This window comes from Struthio camelus, chromosome 10, assembly GCF_040807025.1.
Source record: "Struthio camelus isolate bStrCam1 chromosome 10, bStrCam1.hap1, whole genome shotgun sequence".
In the NCBI taxonomy this organism is placed as follows: domain Eukaryota; kingdom Metazoa; phylum Chordata; class Aves; order Struthioniformes; family Struthionidae; genus Struthio; species Struthio camelus.
This window is the reverse complement of record NC_090951.1, coordinates 5,332,441-5,349,949: the sequence shown is the minus strand read 5'-3', so window position 1 is coordinate 5,349,949 and position 17,509 is coordinate 5,332,441. Positions and strand designations below refer to the sequence as shown.

Here is a 17,509-nt window from a genome sequence, read left to right as displayed (position 1 = left end):
GTAAAAAGAATAAAAGAATAAAAATAAAAATGATTGAAAAAGAATAATCAAGTGGAAAAGAAAGACTTGCAAGGTAATAGCATGATACAGCTATGGACTTGCAGCTCTTACTGCTTTCATCTGCTTTAATTTCTTTTTCTTTTTCTTTTTCTTTTAATAGCTGGTAAATTAATAATGAGTTTCCACAAATGCTCATTCAGTTCTACTTTCTATGACCTCCTGTTAGTTAAAGCAGAACATAACGCAGAGAAATAAACTTAATGTCAGTTTTCTTGTCTGCTATTTCATTAATAATAGAGCATTTTTCTAACTCCATCTAGATCAAGATATTTTGGGTGAGCAGCTTCATTTTAGTTAAACTTTTACATGATGTAATTTACCTGCTGTCAAACTCTGTTGAAGTGACATAATTTGACACTAGCGTATTCCAGAACATGTCAGGATTTGATGAGTTATAAATATTATGTTTGGTAGTATGCATTTTTATAAGATCTTTTTTCCTGACATTCTACTAAACAAACAGTGCATGCTCCTCTGAATGTCCTTCTTTCTGCAGGAAAATGTTGCTGTTGTACAATTTTCGTTCCTTGTTGAAGAGGCAATCCACAGACATGCCTATTTATTTGCCCCTTTAGAGGGAGAAATGAAGGTCTGATTACTGAAAATGCACTTCTGTCAGACAAGTTTTCTATGGTTAAAACTTCTACTTCCTTTGCATTACTTAGTATGAAGCTCTTCTATCCTCTGATAAAGAGCAATTCTTTTTAAGTAGTATCTGTAGTAAAATTAGGGTAGGTGACAGAACTCAGTACACTCATTTCTCTCCCTCATGCCTCCATTTAATGGCATGTAAATTATTTGTAGAAGAACATAGAGTGCCATCTATTGACCAGTTAATATGAACCTGCAGCCTTGGTCTAGCATGTGAAAGATGGTGAGTGACAACCACGAGTTTGAAAATATTTAGCATGCAGAAATTACCAGCATACTAGAGATTTTAGTGTATTTCCTTCCCCCCCCCCCCCCCCCCATTTTCCTTTTTGGTGTAAAGTGGGGCAAATGCAGAGACTTTAAAATGATTATTCTTGGTCTACTTTACATTTGAGAAAACATCTGAAGATCTTACTGTTTTCCTAAGAACACTCACTTGGGTGGTAGACCTCTTTACACCATTTTTTCAAGTTTGTTCTGCGATTCCTATGAATGGGTTTCTCCTCAACCACAAACTCAACTCTGACATCAGTTTCTTTAGCATTTTTTTCTAAAGTCTTTAGTGTGTGTACTGAACAATTTTTATATGTATTTGCAGCGTCACCTTACAGTGACCTGTTGTTCCTTCCGTATTTCTTGAGATGTTGTACTCCTTATGAATATGATTGCCTTAGAGTTTTAGGAGCATTGCTTTTCTAGCTGCTGTGGAATCTATTTTGTGTCATAGCAACAAATGTTCAGTCCTGCAAGACACCAAAACAGAATAGTTTTACTCTCTTTGGTGCCTCTGTAGCTGATGGATTGCTGCTGTTTGGAGCTCAGGAATCAAACTCTTGGTATCGACTAGCCTGAGTGTTTGTATGTGTTTTGCATTAAGCTAGCAAGTTATTTAATAGTGATAGATTTAAAAATAAGTAACTCAAAATAAAAAAAAAAGTTATCTTATATTTCTAATAGTGATCTATTGATGAAAAATGACCTTGTCAAGTCAAAAGAGAACGATACTTTTGGTGATGTAGCAGAACTGCGTGAAGAAGCACTTTAATGCAATTTACAGTATGCTGTGTAACTTATAAACTAAAATGATATAAGAATGATGCGATAAAGATAGACAAGATCTAGTCACAGATGACACCAGTTTTGATGACGAATACGTAGCACAACCTTCCTTTTCCTTTAGATAGGAGCCTTTCCAGTGAGATATAAGATTATTTGAACTCACTGATGTTATCACCAATGATTTGGTGGCGTTCTCAAACTATAATTAAATACTCACATTTCATAAAAATTACACTATATTGTTAAAATATCTTTTAAAAGCTCAGATTTAAATATTTGTCGGCCTATATTTTTTAGTAAAGATGTGTAATGTTAAGTCCCTTAATACTGGGATGTCTAGGCTTGAAGGGAGTAGATATAGTAAAATGGCCATAGGAGGAAGGCCCATCGTTTTGTGAGTATAATACCACTTTGGAATTCTTAAAACTAGACACGTGGAAGTTGGAGAGTCTATGCAAGAAGTCACCTTCATGCTTCTGAGCACAAAGGTCAGAAGGTCTGCTAAAGGACTTTGTGCTTCCTGTTCACGTAAGGTTTGAAAAAATTGCCGTGTCTCATCAGGTTTTAATGCTTCAAAACGCTGTGAGATTTCTCCTGTTTTGTGTGTTTGTTTCTCCTGTTTGTGTGAATTTCCAGTCTTGTAATGGTGAACTTGTTTGTCTGAAATTGCAGTTGCTTTTATTTAATTGCTATCAGTATGCAATAGGGAATACTTATGTTTTTGTTAGGACTTTACTTCACTCTTGGTCTTTTGTCAGTGATTATCTCTGCTGGTTACAACGATGCTTTTCTAGTCAATTTAGTTATAGCTTTGCAATAGGGTAGCAAATTTCACTGAAAGCTTACTATGATGTGTTTTGTTATTGCTTTTATGATTGTTTATGTTGCAGGTGCAAGAAGAAGCGCTGCTGATTTTCATAATTCAAAAAGGCTTTTTTTCACTTGCAATTTTTGGTGCAAGTGACATTTAATCAATTTTGTGACAGACTTTATCCAGACCTTTCATTTTTGTTGCAATAACTTTGCCTTTCCAATTCTCCTATTGTTGCTGATATATAAGTTTTCTTTTTTCTATGCATGTATTATTTTTAGCTGCACCAACTAGTGAAAAAGGAGAAGTCTGCAACATAATCATTTTTCTTGCAAAACTGTTTTAGCTATTTTTGGACTCATAATTCTTTATGTTAAGATTGGTTAAAATATCAAAGGGTTTGAAGAGCATGGGAAAAAATAGAGATGACAGTTATATTGTGAGACTTGGAATTCAGGAAAATGCTCAGATGGAGTCAGTGTTAGTAGTTTAGGGGAAATGAGAGAGAAAAAAAGAGAGATTTACTTTACTTCCAGAAACAGAATAGGCTTGGAAATATAGCATGGACAAAATAGTGAAAGGTAGTGAGAGAGCAATAGGTCACAGGTCTCTAGACTCAGTTTGAGATCTAAGTTTATGAGGATTCAGCGGTAATACAGGAATTATTTCCACTGTACATTGTAAAACATCAGTTTAGAGTTCAGAGTTAAGGGGAAGTGGTGATGGAGAGAATAGTTTTCTGAGGGAATGCTTTTATTAATGCGCCCAATGTGGTAATTTAGAGTTGCCTGAGATCTTAAAAAAAAAAAAAAAAAAAAAAAAAAAAGGGGGGGGGGAATACACTGGAACTACTAATTATACCTTAAGATTAATGATTTTAACAGGTGATGCTATCATCAGAACTGAAGCCCAGTGAAGCATTTCAGAGTGTTCTTGTGCTAAATGTAAGCAATAAAAATAGATGAACATGACATAAATTCTGCCTTTTGATGTGTCGCTACACGGCAGAGCCTTGCTGATCCTTTGGGAGCTGCGTTAGAATTGTCCGACTACTCAGAAGAGACCATTACTTTGTTAATGTAGCTAATCTGAGGCTCATTGACTGAATCTTTCTTCTTTATTGAAAATTAATGTAGAGAGATGGTCCAACATGTTAAGATTTACCAAGATCAGGCTTAGAGAGAGAAAGCGGATAATTAAAGACAACATTTTGGACAGCTCGGCGTGCCCTTGGCATATCTTTCCATTATATACCTATCTGTCACCTTTTCTGCTAAAATAACATGTGGAAGCCAGTCAGATATTTCCTTTTTTTTTTCTCTCCTGTATACAAAAGATACACTTTGCCATTGTTGACAAAGCAGAAGAAATAACTAAACTGTTGCACTGAAACAGGGAAGCTGGTAAATATTGGTGAGCCGGGATGTGCTTATCCGTTTCGATGTTGTCACCAGGAAGACCAGCTGTCTGAATTATAAAGCTATCTGCCATAGACATCCTCTTGGAAAAAACAACTGGGCATCATGTGAGATTCAATAAAGCTGGCTGTAGACAAAATCAGCAAAAACTCATTTAGTTCAGAATAACAGGAAAAGATAAACAGTGCTTTGTTACCTTTAGCGCTCATATGTCATTGTAACCGTTGAGGCTAGGCGAAGAATGCAGGAGGGAAATGAAACCAGAATGGGGACTGTGAGTACTTCGATGATATATTTAGCCAATCAAATATCAAAATCCAACCTTTGCAATCTAACAGAGTTTACAACCTCTTATGATGATTTTGAAGATCGATAAGCTCACTTTTTACATGATATATGTAACCAAGCATATAGTACACAGTGAATCAAATAGACAGCTTTTCCAGCGGCTAAACCTTTTATCATCAACACTCTTATCTGCAGCTTAGCAAGCAGGGTCCCCAAAAGCATAAACCGTTTCCAGAGGAGAACGTGCTGCGGTAGGATAACGGAGCGCTCAGCAGCAGGTAGGTCAGTGGATTCCCCAGCCAAGGGGTGCAGGGAGATTGGGGTTGGCAGCACAGGGGCCTGGGGCATGTGGGGGGCTGCTTGGCCTCAGGCAGGAAGTTGGGGTGAGATTTAGCAGCAGATTTAAAAAAAAAAAGCAGAAAGCAACTGTATTAGCGCCTAGACAGGGCGCTTGGAGTAGAACATTAGGGCATGCAGCCTGCTGGAAAAAAGGGAATGATAATTTGCACAGAGGCACAAAGCATCACAGCAAAGACTTAGTGGTGGGGTTTTGCAGCTCTTGCAATTTGCCTAGGATTCATAACATCTAGCCCTCGTAATTGGGAGAACAGTCATGTAGGTACTATAAAGTAGATAAAGCAAGATGAGTTTTCTTTGTATCTGCTTTCTAAAAACCAACACTTAAATAGGTAATATTTTAAGAGACAATAGAATCGCATCTTGCGAGAGTGTGGCATATACAGCGTATAAAACTCATGTTCAAGTTTTGAAGAGGAGAGCAATGTTATTTATGGAATAAATTTTCTCAGAAGTCATCTAGTAGGAAAATCTTGCTTCCGATTTATAACTTTTTTTTTTTTTTGCACTTCTCTGGCACTGGTAAGGCCCGAGCTCACTTACTCCCTTCTTAGTTATAGCTTTGAAAAGGACCCCTGGCTCCAGCTCATTTCTCAAAAGCTGGCAGTGTGAAGATGAGAAGTCCTGGGAACGCCAACGGCGCCAGAAGCGTGCAGCAAGGCAGCAGCACCCTGCATGCCCTCCAGTCCAGCTTGTGAAGTGCTCTCTACACGAGTGCTCTTATAATTCCATGTTTTGTTGCTTTAATATAGAAACCTACTTACATCTATACCAAACTGGTATAAAACTTGAACGACCCTTGACTTCTAAGACCTTTTCCTACTCATTTGTAGGAACAGATATGTTAAGCAGTAATAACAAAGTAAAAATTTTTTGTGTGATATATACCTGACATTTACACTGACTTTTATTTCTTATACCTAACTAAGTCAGTTTTCTTGTCACCACTGCATTTTAGAATCTCTCTATGAGATAAAATTTGTTAAACTATTGCCACTTCCTCCACACTGTTCAGAGTTGCTTTCAAGCTGGAAGAACAGTGAGCAGCGCTTGAGTACTGCTAGGAGCTATTTAAAAGTGCAAGCCACTTTTCATCTTTTCTCATGTATGCGTCTTTGTTGTTTTTGTTGTGCAGCATAGAGCCTAAAAATGCCGGCAGAGCTTGTTTTAATCCTTTATTTCTGTCCTACTTCCTCTCTTTTTGATTTTCTTTAATTTAACATTTTTGTGGTGATTAGACTTGATTGCTTTGGTGGATCCTGATATCGTCTCTCTCTCTCTCTTTTTGAGGGGCTCAACATGTGTTCACTTGTGATATGGGAAGATTTTAATTAGTATTTGCATGATCATCCATAACACTTTTGGTCTGTGTGAAGTGCACGTGACTTCAGTTGAAGAGCTGCATTGCTACACAAGTTTGGGGGATGTCCTTTACTTATTTTTGGCTCATTGAAGTTATTTTTGGAGCGGATGTTCTACACACTTAGATAGTGTTGATAACTCCAACACCTAGATAATGCTGAAGAGGCAGTATGCTTCAGAGGTAGTTTCAACTCTATTTTTGTAGCAATATGAGAGATCCTTAGAAATATGCTGCTCTGTGTTGCAAGGGCACAGAAATTATTTTCAGTTATCTTTTTGTGTCTATACAGCTATAGAATAGAGCTTAATGGGGGGGAAAAAGGAGACACAGTGACAGGACAATTGGGTTTTCAAAGCTCTTTCAAAGATGTTTGATATTAATAGGATCCAATCTTGTTAAGGCACTTTGAAAATTACGCTATGAACATGTTGCTAGCTTAATGACCTTTTGTAAATCTAATTTTATATCCCTTGCTCGGCAGTGGGTAGAATTTAGCTATAGGAGATCAAAATACCTGGATTCAAGCCTAATACGCATTTTACCTGGTGTATGGTTTTGGTGAAGTCATTTCATCCGTTTCCTCTCCCATCTTTCTTATGTGACTGACTTTCTTTTGAGATGCTCTGCTGTACTGCGTCAGTTGGTCTCACCACTTCTACCATAATGTTAGTCAGGATGGTCATGATCAGTCTAAGCTACCTTGCTTATGTCCATCAGTGAAATGGGAATGGCGGTTTTGGGCCTTTTTGAAGGCTCTGACGGAGCCTGCCTTTCCAAAGGTGGGTCCTGGAGGTCTCCTTTGACAGCCTGCAGCAGCAGCAGCAAGATCTGGGTGCGCACCCACCCACACGGAGGGATTTTTGTGAGAATGTGGATATCTTTCATTCTCCACTCTCTCTTTGTCCATCAGGACATTTTCATAATGGGCCAGCTGAACCTCGCTTTCTCCCGTACGTATGTTTTGTGTGGTAGCGTCTTTTGGCAGTGACGTTCATCAGAGGGATGGGTTGGGTTTTGCGAGGGCACAAGACGGACTGACACTTTGAAAAATGGCTAGTGATAGAGTTTGATCTTATACACGAAACTAAATATCTCATGAACATCAGAGGGACTGTGGCGTGTGCCAAGAATGACTTCTTACAAATATTTAAGTATTAAAAATGGGAAAACTTGAAATGGTAGTCACAAGAACTTCTAAGAGTAAATCCTGCCTGTTCCAAACAGGTACAAATAAGTGAGTAACACTTGCTGCTTGATGTCCAGTTTTGCTTTTAATGCCTAAAAATTATCCCCAGGAGTAAGTGGTAAAATATCAAATTAATTTACTCATTTCATTTTTTTTCTGTTGACATACAAGAAAGCTTCTATGAAATCCCAGATGATTTGTTTTGTCTTTAATGACCTGAAACGTCAATGTATTTTAATTGAAATAGGGTTTAGTCTTGTCCTGAAGAAAAAACAGAGTTAATTTTAGTATAAGTTTTCTAGGAGCTCAGATTTAATGTATTCTTTTCTCTGAGGCTTATACCATCATTTTCTCTATTTTTTTTTTCTGATTTTTCTGTGCTCTGATCTTGTTCACAGGGAAGGGACCTTTTCAGGCTGACAGCAGAGAAAAATTTTCAGGACTTAAGTTCTACAAGAAAATAGCAGCTTTCTAGCAATATTGTCATTCCAAGAGACACAGCTGTGGAAGAAAATACATTTACTGTGACACTAATGGTATCACAGTATATACATTCAATTAGATAGTGAATATAATCGCTTAGTTTAGCACTCTGAAGGAATTTAATATATTAATTTTTTTAAAAAATATATAGCATTTTAGCTTCATTTTGTAGCAATGAACATATTTCACTGACAGTATCCTCTAGGCGTATTCTGTAAAGCGAGCTGCAAATCAAGAGGGATGCTGGCACTAGCAGTAAGAGTATGGTACTACCAGTATGGAATAAAGATCCCAGAAAACTCTGAGGGCTGTTATCATTTATTTAATCATTAGAGATTTGTTTTCATACTGACAGTGAGGAAGAGCTTTCTCCGCAAGATGTAGTGCCTTTTGAACACTGCCAATGCCAATATTTCTTCAGAGAGATGGCGAATTTCTGATGTTATCGCAAGGCAACAGAAGCTGTAGTTGCAATGTGCTTTTGGAGGCTGGCCGTTACTGAATGTTAACCTGCAAAGGCAACGCTCTTTTATTTCCCAGTTCAAGGGAAGGTTGAGCAGTAAGATATTCGTAACAAAAAAAGTACATAAAAATAAATAAGTTAATTAAGGCAACTTTCTTGTACTTATTTTGTAAAAAACATTTGAAATAACATTGAAAATCTTATTATGACTTATAGTCATATATAGTTAAACCCTTTTAAAAAACGGCTTCAGATGCAGCTCAGCTTGGTAAGTTGAAGGATCGTAGTAATAGAAAGTGTACAAGCTGTGAAAATGCATTAGGTGCTTCTATTTCACCTCCTCTGGCCCTTCTTTCTCTTAAATAACTAAGTAATAACAATAAAAGCATGCAAGGGTTTTTAGATTTGCTCTGTCTTTTGGGGATGGGAGTCACAGCAGCTGTGACTGGGACGGACGTAGTCACAGGGGCCAGCCAGCATGGCACCGGCTGAGCACGAAGCAGCTCGTAGCACCAGTGCACTCGCAGGCGGCAGCTGACCCGCCTGGCACTGGGGCAGCCTGTTCGGTTCTGTAGCATATTCATGGACTCAACTTGGCTTAGAAAAGGCCTTCTCGCAGAAAGCTTGATGGTGTTCGTCATCATTTCCTTTTTCTTCGCATTATCTTTTTCAATTACTTTGTTGTTCTGGCTTATCTCTCTGCTCCTTGCCCCCGCCCTCCTCCCAAAAGAGTTATTCTGTCAAATGACATCTGACTTCAAGCGCACATCGCAGCACAGTGAATTCCCTTAGCCATGCTTTATCTTGCTCTCGTATTGATGTCTTGTTATGGAGCTTCAGACTAGTGATGGCAGTTTATTTTGCTCTTCCTTCCCCAACAAATACCCCCATTCTTCCAAGTCCACTTGGGTCAGGGTGCAGGTAGGTAGATATGTAGGTTGTTCCTGGGGGGTTTTCTTAATGAGGCTTCAGATCCAGTGAATTTAGGAAAGTTATGTAAAGAGTACCAGCTTAATATTTATTCCTTGTTGCTTCCTGAGAACTACTTGCTGAGTTACACTTCACAAATCAGAAGAGTCTGACGTTGACGCTGACCTTTCAGTGTCCTTCTGTGAATAATGGTTAAAAAGTTAAGAAATGGATCTTTAAAACCAGCAAGAAAAAGAAAGTCTCTGCCTGTTTATAATATTAAATTCCTCCTCCTTTTTGCAAGACTTCTATTAGCGTATCTACAAAGCCTTGCATCTGATGTGATAAAAGAAGTTGAAGTGACTTTCCCCTAATGAAGAATTCATCCTTTGTCGTTCTTTTGGGAGATACCAGTCTTGGTTTTTTTGGAAATTTTATTTAATTAATGCACACTGTTAAGAGGTAGTTGAGCTAAAAAAATTGAACTTGTGAAATAACTGTGGGGTGGTTTTAATTTTTTAAGGTAGGTCATTGCAAACATAACTTCAGCAAAGTCTTCAGTAAAGCTGCTTGGCTTTTTATTCAGTTCAGAGATGCAGAACTGAGCCTGCAGTTATGGTTTGACATGTCATTGAGAAGTATATGGTGCGATCTAATAGTTTGGCGAATGTCCTACTCACATTACAGAACTTACTTTTGGAATTAGCCTTCCAATCTTATTTTGGTCCTGAATTGCTGAGACTTGCTGAGCAGAGCTGGATGATGATGCTACCATAGAGATCATCCGATGCTCTGTAAGATCATGCTTAATTTGGTCAAAGCACTAATTTAGAATAATATTAAAACCATATACTGTATACTCAGAAAGACACCTCTAGTTTGCTTGGAAGATGATGTTTGTTTTTTTAATATTGGTTTTGATCTTTATTTTTCTTTTGTTAACTAGAATCAGACAAAAAATTGATAGAAAAAAGGAAATTAACTGAATGATTGGTTTGGAATCTTTTTGCATTGCTAATTCCTACAGTAATACTTTCTTCAACATGCAGACTGTATGCAGCATACAATCTCTACGTTGTCTAGCTTACTATGGTTTACAGAAAAAATTTCAAGCACAGACAGAAAGTTCAGGTGTTCTAGTTGTTTTCAGTGAAACCTATGGAGTCCTAAAATTCTTTATAGGCTTTATAGTGATGCATGTTGATAAATAAAACTGTGTTAAAATCTTTATTTTCTATGATAGGAACTTAAGCATTTTTGTGTAATAGGACAGCCATACATAGGTATGCTAGGAATAACCATTCATACTGTAGTCACCATATAAATGATTTTAGTTATTTTAATCAATTAAAGTTTGGTTATTTTAAGTGCAAGTATTGTCTAAAAACTTCCCTTATTTTACATAAGCCCATGGTAAGATTGGGCCACTGTTTTGTTGTTCTATGAATTACATCACTTTTCGAATGTCTTTTTTCTGAAGGAAGGCATGCGACAACCTATTCAGCATTTGAAGGTTGCTTAAAAGACAAGATTGTATTTTGAAAATGCCCAAGAAAATGAATAGGACAGAGTTTAGGAACACTTAAAATAAGGAGTTCAGTTCTTTGTGATAAGTTGAGGGTTGCAAAGACCTAGTACAGTTTCAAAAATACATCTTTGACATTTCTAAATCGAGAATCTTTTCATATATCACATATAATGTGTAAGGAGAAGAATAAATGTGAAGGCCTATAGCATTTGTATAGTATGAAAAGGTTTTGCAACATGGGGTTAAAAAAAAAAAAACTTCATTCAGACAACTCTATAATGCTTTACATTTTCTTTCAATAGTATTTTTCCAGGAAAACATGTTAGAGATAAACATGCATAGTAAAGATAGCTCATCTTAAAATAAAAGCAAAGACGCTATTTTTTTTATCTTGAGTCTCTAAGTATGAAAGAGTTTAGTGAACAGAGGAGGACAGCAATACCTCTAATCACTAAGGTTCTGCTTTAAGCTTTCAAAAGCCTGGACTGAACGCGAGCTCCAAGCTGCTGTTCGGTGTCTTCTTCCTGCAAAGTCCTTTGCAGACCGGAGCTGCTTACATTTCACTTGTGAAGGTCCTGCAAAACAAGCGCATTCATAAAAAGTTGTGTGACTTCTGCTAGAGAATAAACCAAGAAAAAAAAGAGTAATAAAGTATATATATTTTTTAAGAATGTGAACCAAATTTTTTTAAGTAGAAACATTAGCAAGACAAAGCCCCTGTCAGGATGCTCATATGAGTGCTTAAGCTAACTGATCCCTTCCCATCCGGGCTCCTAATTTGAACATGAGACATTGTGGGCAGCGGTGCTACATTTTCGCCCTGTCATCACCTAGTTGGAGGTATAATCCATACCTATTAAAATTATGAGATTTTGCTTTTTTATCTTCTCTGTTCTTCTATCCTTGTACCGTATAATAATCAGGTTATATTTTATTTGTATTCTTAACACCAAGAGAATTTCTTTGTAATTTATTAGTGTCTAAATTATTGTCCTCTCTGAGTTGTTTTAAGTAATTGCAGCACATTTTTAATAAAACTTAGTGTAAAGAGAATTTCTGTACTACTTCTTATAACCAGCCAGCAGTGGCTTTGTGATAGACAACTGTTTTTTCATAATAGGATATTACCTACATGAAAAATCCGTAAGTCTGTCGGACTTTCTCTGCTATCAATTTACATTTAGGAACTGATGATAAATAACCTTGGAAATATTCTCAGTAATGATTTTAATCAAGATATGAATAAATAAACTGAGCAGCGGCTTACATATGGATACTTCCAAGGAACTGAGATTGGGCAGGTAGTGGTATAGCAATCTTTTGTAGTGGCGTAATGCTTTATTAAGATTGTTGAGCGTACTCCAATTGCAGAGTGATGCATCTTCTCTCCCTTTTGTTGATTAAATTGTGGTAGTCTGCATTTCCTGTGTTCCCTTAACGCCAGGGACGCTGTGATTCTGGAAAGCTGCTGTTTCCATGCACAGACAACTGAATTTTGTTGCTGGGTGAAGCTGGATACTAGGAATGTACAGAAAACCACCTGTTGAACCAAATGGAGGAAATCTATGGAAAACACTTGAATCAGCAATGAACTGGAAATTAAAATTAGAAGCCAGTTAATGAATAAGGAACCTGTATTACCCTATGAAGATAATTGAGTTCTAAAAGAGTCTAGGTTTACATATGAAAACCTTTAAATTTATGACATAGTTTTATCTGGGCCATTGACTGGGTAGATGTAGCAAGTGAAAAATAGACATTTATAGGCAGACAAGTTACGTGGCTGACCAGAGTCATTTCACCAAAAACAATAAGTGACAGGAAAAAATGTTCTATGAAGAGGAAGCTTTAAAATTACTTTAATGGTAATACTGAGACTAGTTACCTTTTCCTGTAAACGTTATTCACATTGCTGACTGCAGTAATGGGAAAGAGTCAAGACTACATAATATAAAGCCAAATGCTTTTAACAGCATTTTTGAATACGTTTACCTAACTTCTAATAAAATCCTTCTATTTAAGGTGACCAGAAAGATCCTCACTTCAGATATGGTAAGGAAAATAGGATGGAAAGTCAGGAGGTCCCTTTTGGGAATGGAGAGTACTGAAAAAGTCAAAAGTCTATTCCTGCCTCAAATTTTCGGTGTTATATTGCTTCTCCTCTTTTTATGGGCGTGGTTAATTTTACCAATGTTTTTCAACTCTATTAGCAGCAGTAGCCGAAGTCTATTTTGCATCCTGTCACGAAGACTTGTGTTGTGAGCTGTAACAGTTCTCATAACACCCTTGACTATCCTTTGTAGTTTCCAGGTATACTTTTGTCAAAAGTTAAATTAGGATTTAGCCTTGAGTGCTCCTGAAAACATGGTTGGTTAGATTATGATTCCCTTCATCCTTGTGAACGTAATGTCATAACTTCTAATTTGAAATATTGGAAGCATAGTCAATCTTATCAGGTTTTCACATAATAGATAACTTCATAGAGCTCTGCAGATTTTTTTTTTTTTTTTGGACAACTTGCCCAAATCTATCTTTACGCTTACCATTTTTCCTCCAAGTTATGTTGTTGTAATCAGGTAGGAACTTAGATACTTTCTGGATGTTCAATTACGGCCTCTTGCTGTCGAAGGAAGGAATGAAGCATCTTGCATACATCAGTCAAGTTTTACGTTAAAAGTAGATGGGCTTTCTTACCTCTCCTTGTTGAAAGGCTGATAGTCAGACACAATGTAATTTTCCACCTGACTTTATTTGCATTTGTTTTTGTGCCAATATTGTCTTTTACTTAAACGCTTCTTTGTCGTGCGTGGGTTTTTTTATTTGTTAAAGTAGAAAATGCACATTGTTGGTTTTCTGTTTTGTTGTTATTTGGGAGCTGGGGGTTGTCAGGCAACATAAGATGCAAGGAAGCATCTTTCACAAACTGGACATGTAAAGGTAGATAGTTGTAATTAAGGCTTTTATTCCCACTCTTCCATAATATCTTCCAAATAAAAGAAGCAGGTCAAGTAATGAGTAAGGCTTAGTACAAACCTGCAAGATGTTGTATGAAGACCAGTAAAACGAAGTCCTCTGTCATCAGAATAAAATGAAGCAGGGGTCATATAACAGTTCCCATAGGCTTTTTACAACTTTTTGGCTAACAGGCCTCAGACCTGATGGACTTTGTGGTAATAAAGTAAATTTATTCCAGTCGTTAATAGGAATATCCTATTCTCTTCTGTAATCTGTGGAAGTCTGTGAGAAAAACCCAAATATCAGATCAACTTTTGTTTTAAGATGACTTATAGTTTTGATAAGGGTAGTTGAAGTAATTTTTTAAACTTAGTAAAGCCTTTGTTCTTTCTAGTGAGCAGTATAGTCACTTAATGTTGAGAGATAGATTAAGAGCAAATTATCTTGAATTTGAAAACGAATTTACTGGAATTTCACAGTGAAATATTGTTATTCTTCCATTCCCTAAAGCAGTTAACATAGTTTTGATGAGTCAACATTTACCAAGATAAATCTTTTTGTCAGCAGTTTCCAACTATATCTAAAACAGTGTCTGGCTTCAATGTAGTTCAGTAGCAAGACTGAATTTTCGTTCCTAGTTCCCATCATACCATATGCAATCCTACGATTGCTGCATTGACTTCAGAGTCCAGTGTTAAACAAGCCCTGGAAAGTAAAGGGACATGTGCCCCCATAAAACTTCACCTGTGCCAATGCTACAAGAATCAGCTGTCTTCACATCAGTGTATTTGCTGACTTTTTAGCTATTAAGCTATATATCTGGTAGAAAGTAAGGCTTGAGGAAGGCTCTGCAAGTACACTTTCCGGCTAAGTCACGAAAAGCAAAGTGAGTAGATGTTAGAACGGAGCATGGCGCTGCTTAGCGTGTGTGAGCAGATAGTTTACCCATAACATGAATGTTCCTGCACCCAGCATGTCCAACTATAAAAGCAGAATGTACTTATAAGCCTAACAAAATACACTGAGATGTGATAATAAGCCGTCCGTTTTAATAAAGGAATTAGAGTTCTGACCTAATTTTTTCCCAGTTGGGTTTATCACTATCAAAGCACTTGGAGACTTCCAGCCCCTGCTGCCACATGCGTCTTAGGGGAAGACTGGGAGGGGGGATACTAACATCTGGGCTTAGGTTAATTTACTGACTGGCTTTACTCCATTAAAGAGTTGAGGTCAGTGAAGTATAAGGCAGGTGGAAATGATAGCTGTCTCCCGATGTGTTTATTGGTGTTTTTATTGATGTCATGGTGAGGAGAGAGAGAACTGCAGATGCAGAACATGGTTGCAGTCTGAAGTGACTTTTTCTGTTATCAGAAGTTTTGGTGTGCTTTACCCTAATGGCTGCTGACGTTTTAGTAACTCAGTGTGACCTCCCATTGTTAGTGGAGAGTTGAGATATATGCTATGACCTCCCTTTCCAATTTTTGGGAGTAAAAGAAGTCCTAACAAATCTCCAGCTGCACGGATCATCCTTTTATCCAACAGATGCTTTTGTACATTGGGATGTGAGCGTGTGTGTGCTTTATGTTCCTGTTTATATAAGACTATCTGTGGAGTTCTGTCCTTCCGTACCTTAGTCAACAAACTGAAGAAGTGTCAAAAGTATCTAACGTAATAATATTTCATTCCCCCATCATTGAGAAAATGTATTTAGTTTGTTTAAAAGCACTCTTACCTTTTTTTTTGGTAAAAGCTCTGAACTAAGCATTAGAAGATATAAGTAGATGATACTGTGATAGTTCTATATGTGTGCGCTTTAAATGTGATTGTGCTTGAAAAAAGTAAAGGAACAAGTTCTAAGCAAATCTTCACATAAGTAGTATTAAATTCTGGAGGATCCCTTCTGCCTCCATACTCTTGTTATTTCATACTTCAGGAAATTTGGCATTTCAAATTACCCAATGGTATCTTGATATGAATGGATATCTTGTCTTTCTCTCTTGCTTAAATTTAAAGTCTGCTCCTAGCCCAGTCCCCAAGCTGCAAGTGGTATCCCTGCCAAGGGCTGCTTACAGCAATGCTGATGTAAGCTTTTTTTTTCTTGCTCCTTGTTCACCTTGATAATGAACTAATGGATTTACTCCTCTCTTTTTGTTCATACAGCTGGAAGTTGAGGTCACAGATTTAAGTGGGAAAATCATTGATGGCCCAGTCCGTCTAGACGTTTCTGTTATTGATCAAAATGATAATAGGCCAATGTTCAAAGAAGGACCCTATGTTGGTCATGTCATGGAGGGATCTCCTACAGGTAAGTCTATGCCAGTCATATGCCTATAAATTACCATTTACCAAGTTCTGCCTATTGATAAATGCATTGTTTTTGTACTGAACAATTTTTCTTGCTGACATTGTGGCGCACTGAATCCTTTGTTCGCATGAGCAAGTGAGAGCAGCCCTTTGGGACAGCGGGTAATGATTTTTGGAACAGAGAAATTTCTCCCTTATAAAAGGAAACAAATGCAGAACAACATAGCTTGGAATGAAAGCATGGGTTTAGGCTTTCACTTTGTTATTCATATCTGATACCAATGAAGATAACCCCTAGGATACGATTTAGACTGAGACCAAATACAACATGTACAGTTTCTATTCAGAGTGACAATTCCACCTTTTCTCTGTAAAATTGGCTGCTGGCACGGTCCTTTTTATTTGCTTATACAGTACTAGGTGAGGTAGATAATAGGAAGAAATGGGAAGTGCATTATAAATATGCTGATATTGAAGGGCAGGTTGAGACATTGAACTGCGTTACCTGTGTAAATGCAAACATAACAAAATAAAGCACACCTTGAGAGTTAAAGTCAGTAATGAAAATATTCTGCCGAGTTCACCGTACATTTGATCGTGAAATTGTGAAAAACTAAAGATCTTCTTCCAAATTCCAGCTTGGATGCACACAGCCACCCTAGCTAAGTTCTTCCTGCAGACGCAGGCTGAAATAGTTTTCTTCAGCTCTTGTCCTCAGCTGTTGTGCAGTTTTGCTGTGAGATGTTAGCCAGCTGTAGCATTTCAGTCCAGAGGTATCCACTGCATTTGTAAGCAGTAATTGTATGATCACAAAATGTAATAGAGTTAATTATGAGCTCAGGGAAAGAAATCTAAAATAGTAGAAGCTCCCATTAAAATCAGTGGAGTGATACTGATTTAACTGAGATCAGAGTTGTGGGCTATATATCTGTATGTCTTTCTATGCACCATTAAACACAAGGCCATATCCTCCGTACACAGTTGAAGCTATGCCTGAGTAAAGACATATGGTTTTGGCTGTACAGGAGTATTGAAATATTTTGAGATGAAAGCTGGAATCAAGTGTGTTATATTACTATGAATTTTTAATGTTCATTGAATTTTAATGTGGTGGCAATGTGCTTTGTTTATTGTGAACAAGGATAGACAATACCTTTCACTTAGTTGCTTTATTACATGTTCGTAGGAGTAGATATTATTTTTTGCCCTTATTTTATTACTTGTGTGGTTTCTATAAATCATGTAACCTTCTCAGCAAATTTTACGTTTCACATATAATTGCCACTGTTTGATTAGCTGCAGGTGTGAACTGCATGATGAACTGCTCCTTTGTCAGATTAAAGGTGTTAAGTTAAATGTTAGCTTACCTTACTTCTAACAAGCAGGCAACAAACCAGCTGGGCGATTTGGAAAATTGACTATTTTTTCATTCAAACAAGAAATATGCTTCATATTTATGTGTGTGGTGTCCAAGTGGAAAGTTAACACTTTTCCAGTAGTTTTCTAATATGTTCTTGCCTACTTGAGATACGGATGAATTATGATGAATTCAAAAGAAATTTCCTTAGATTGTCCTACCTCCCATTCCCCTTCTGTTGTAACATGAGTTTCGTCATTAACTGAGATGATATTGGCATCAAATTTCTCTGAGATTCTGCTGCACAGAGCAGTCAA

The 17,509-nt window shown here is 37.2% G+C and overlaps 1 protein-coding gene across 2 annotated transcripts in view; it reads left to right on the top strand.

Moving 5' to 3' along the window:
• Positions 1-17,509, top strand: part of CDH13 (cadherin 13) — a 505,047-nt gene that overhangs the window by 271,905 nt on the left and 215,633 nt on the right. For both annotated transcript variants that reach the window (XM_009682913.2, XM_068956075.1), the window contains exon 6: positions 15,692-15,836. In XM_009682913.2, the coding sequence (XP_009681208.1) occupies positions 15,692-15,836 (145 nt within the window). The remainder of the gene's footprint in view (positions 1-15,691; positions 15,837-17,509) is intronic.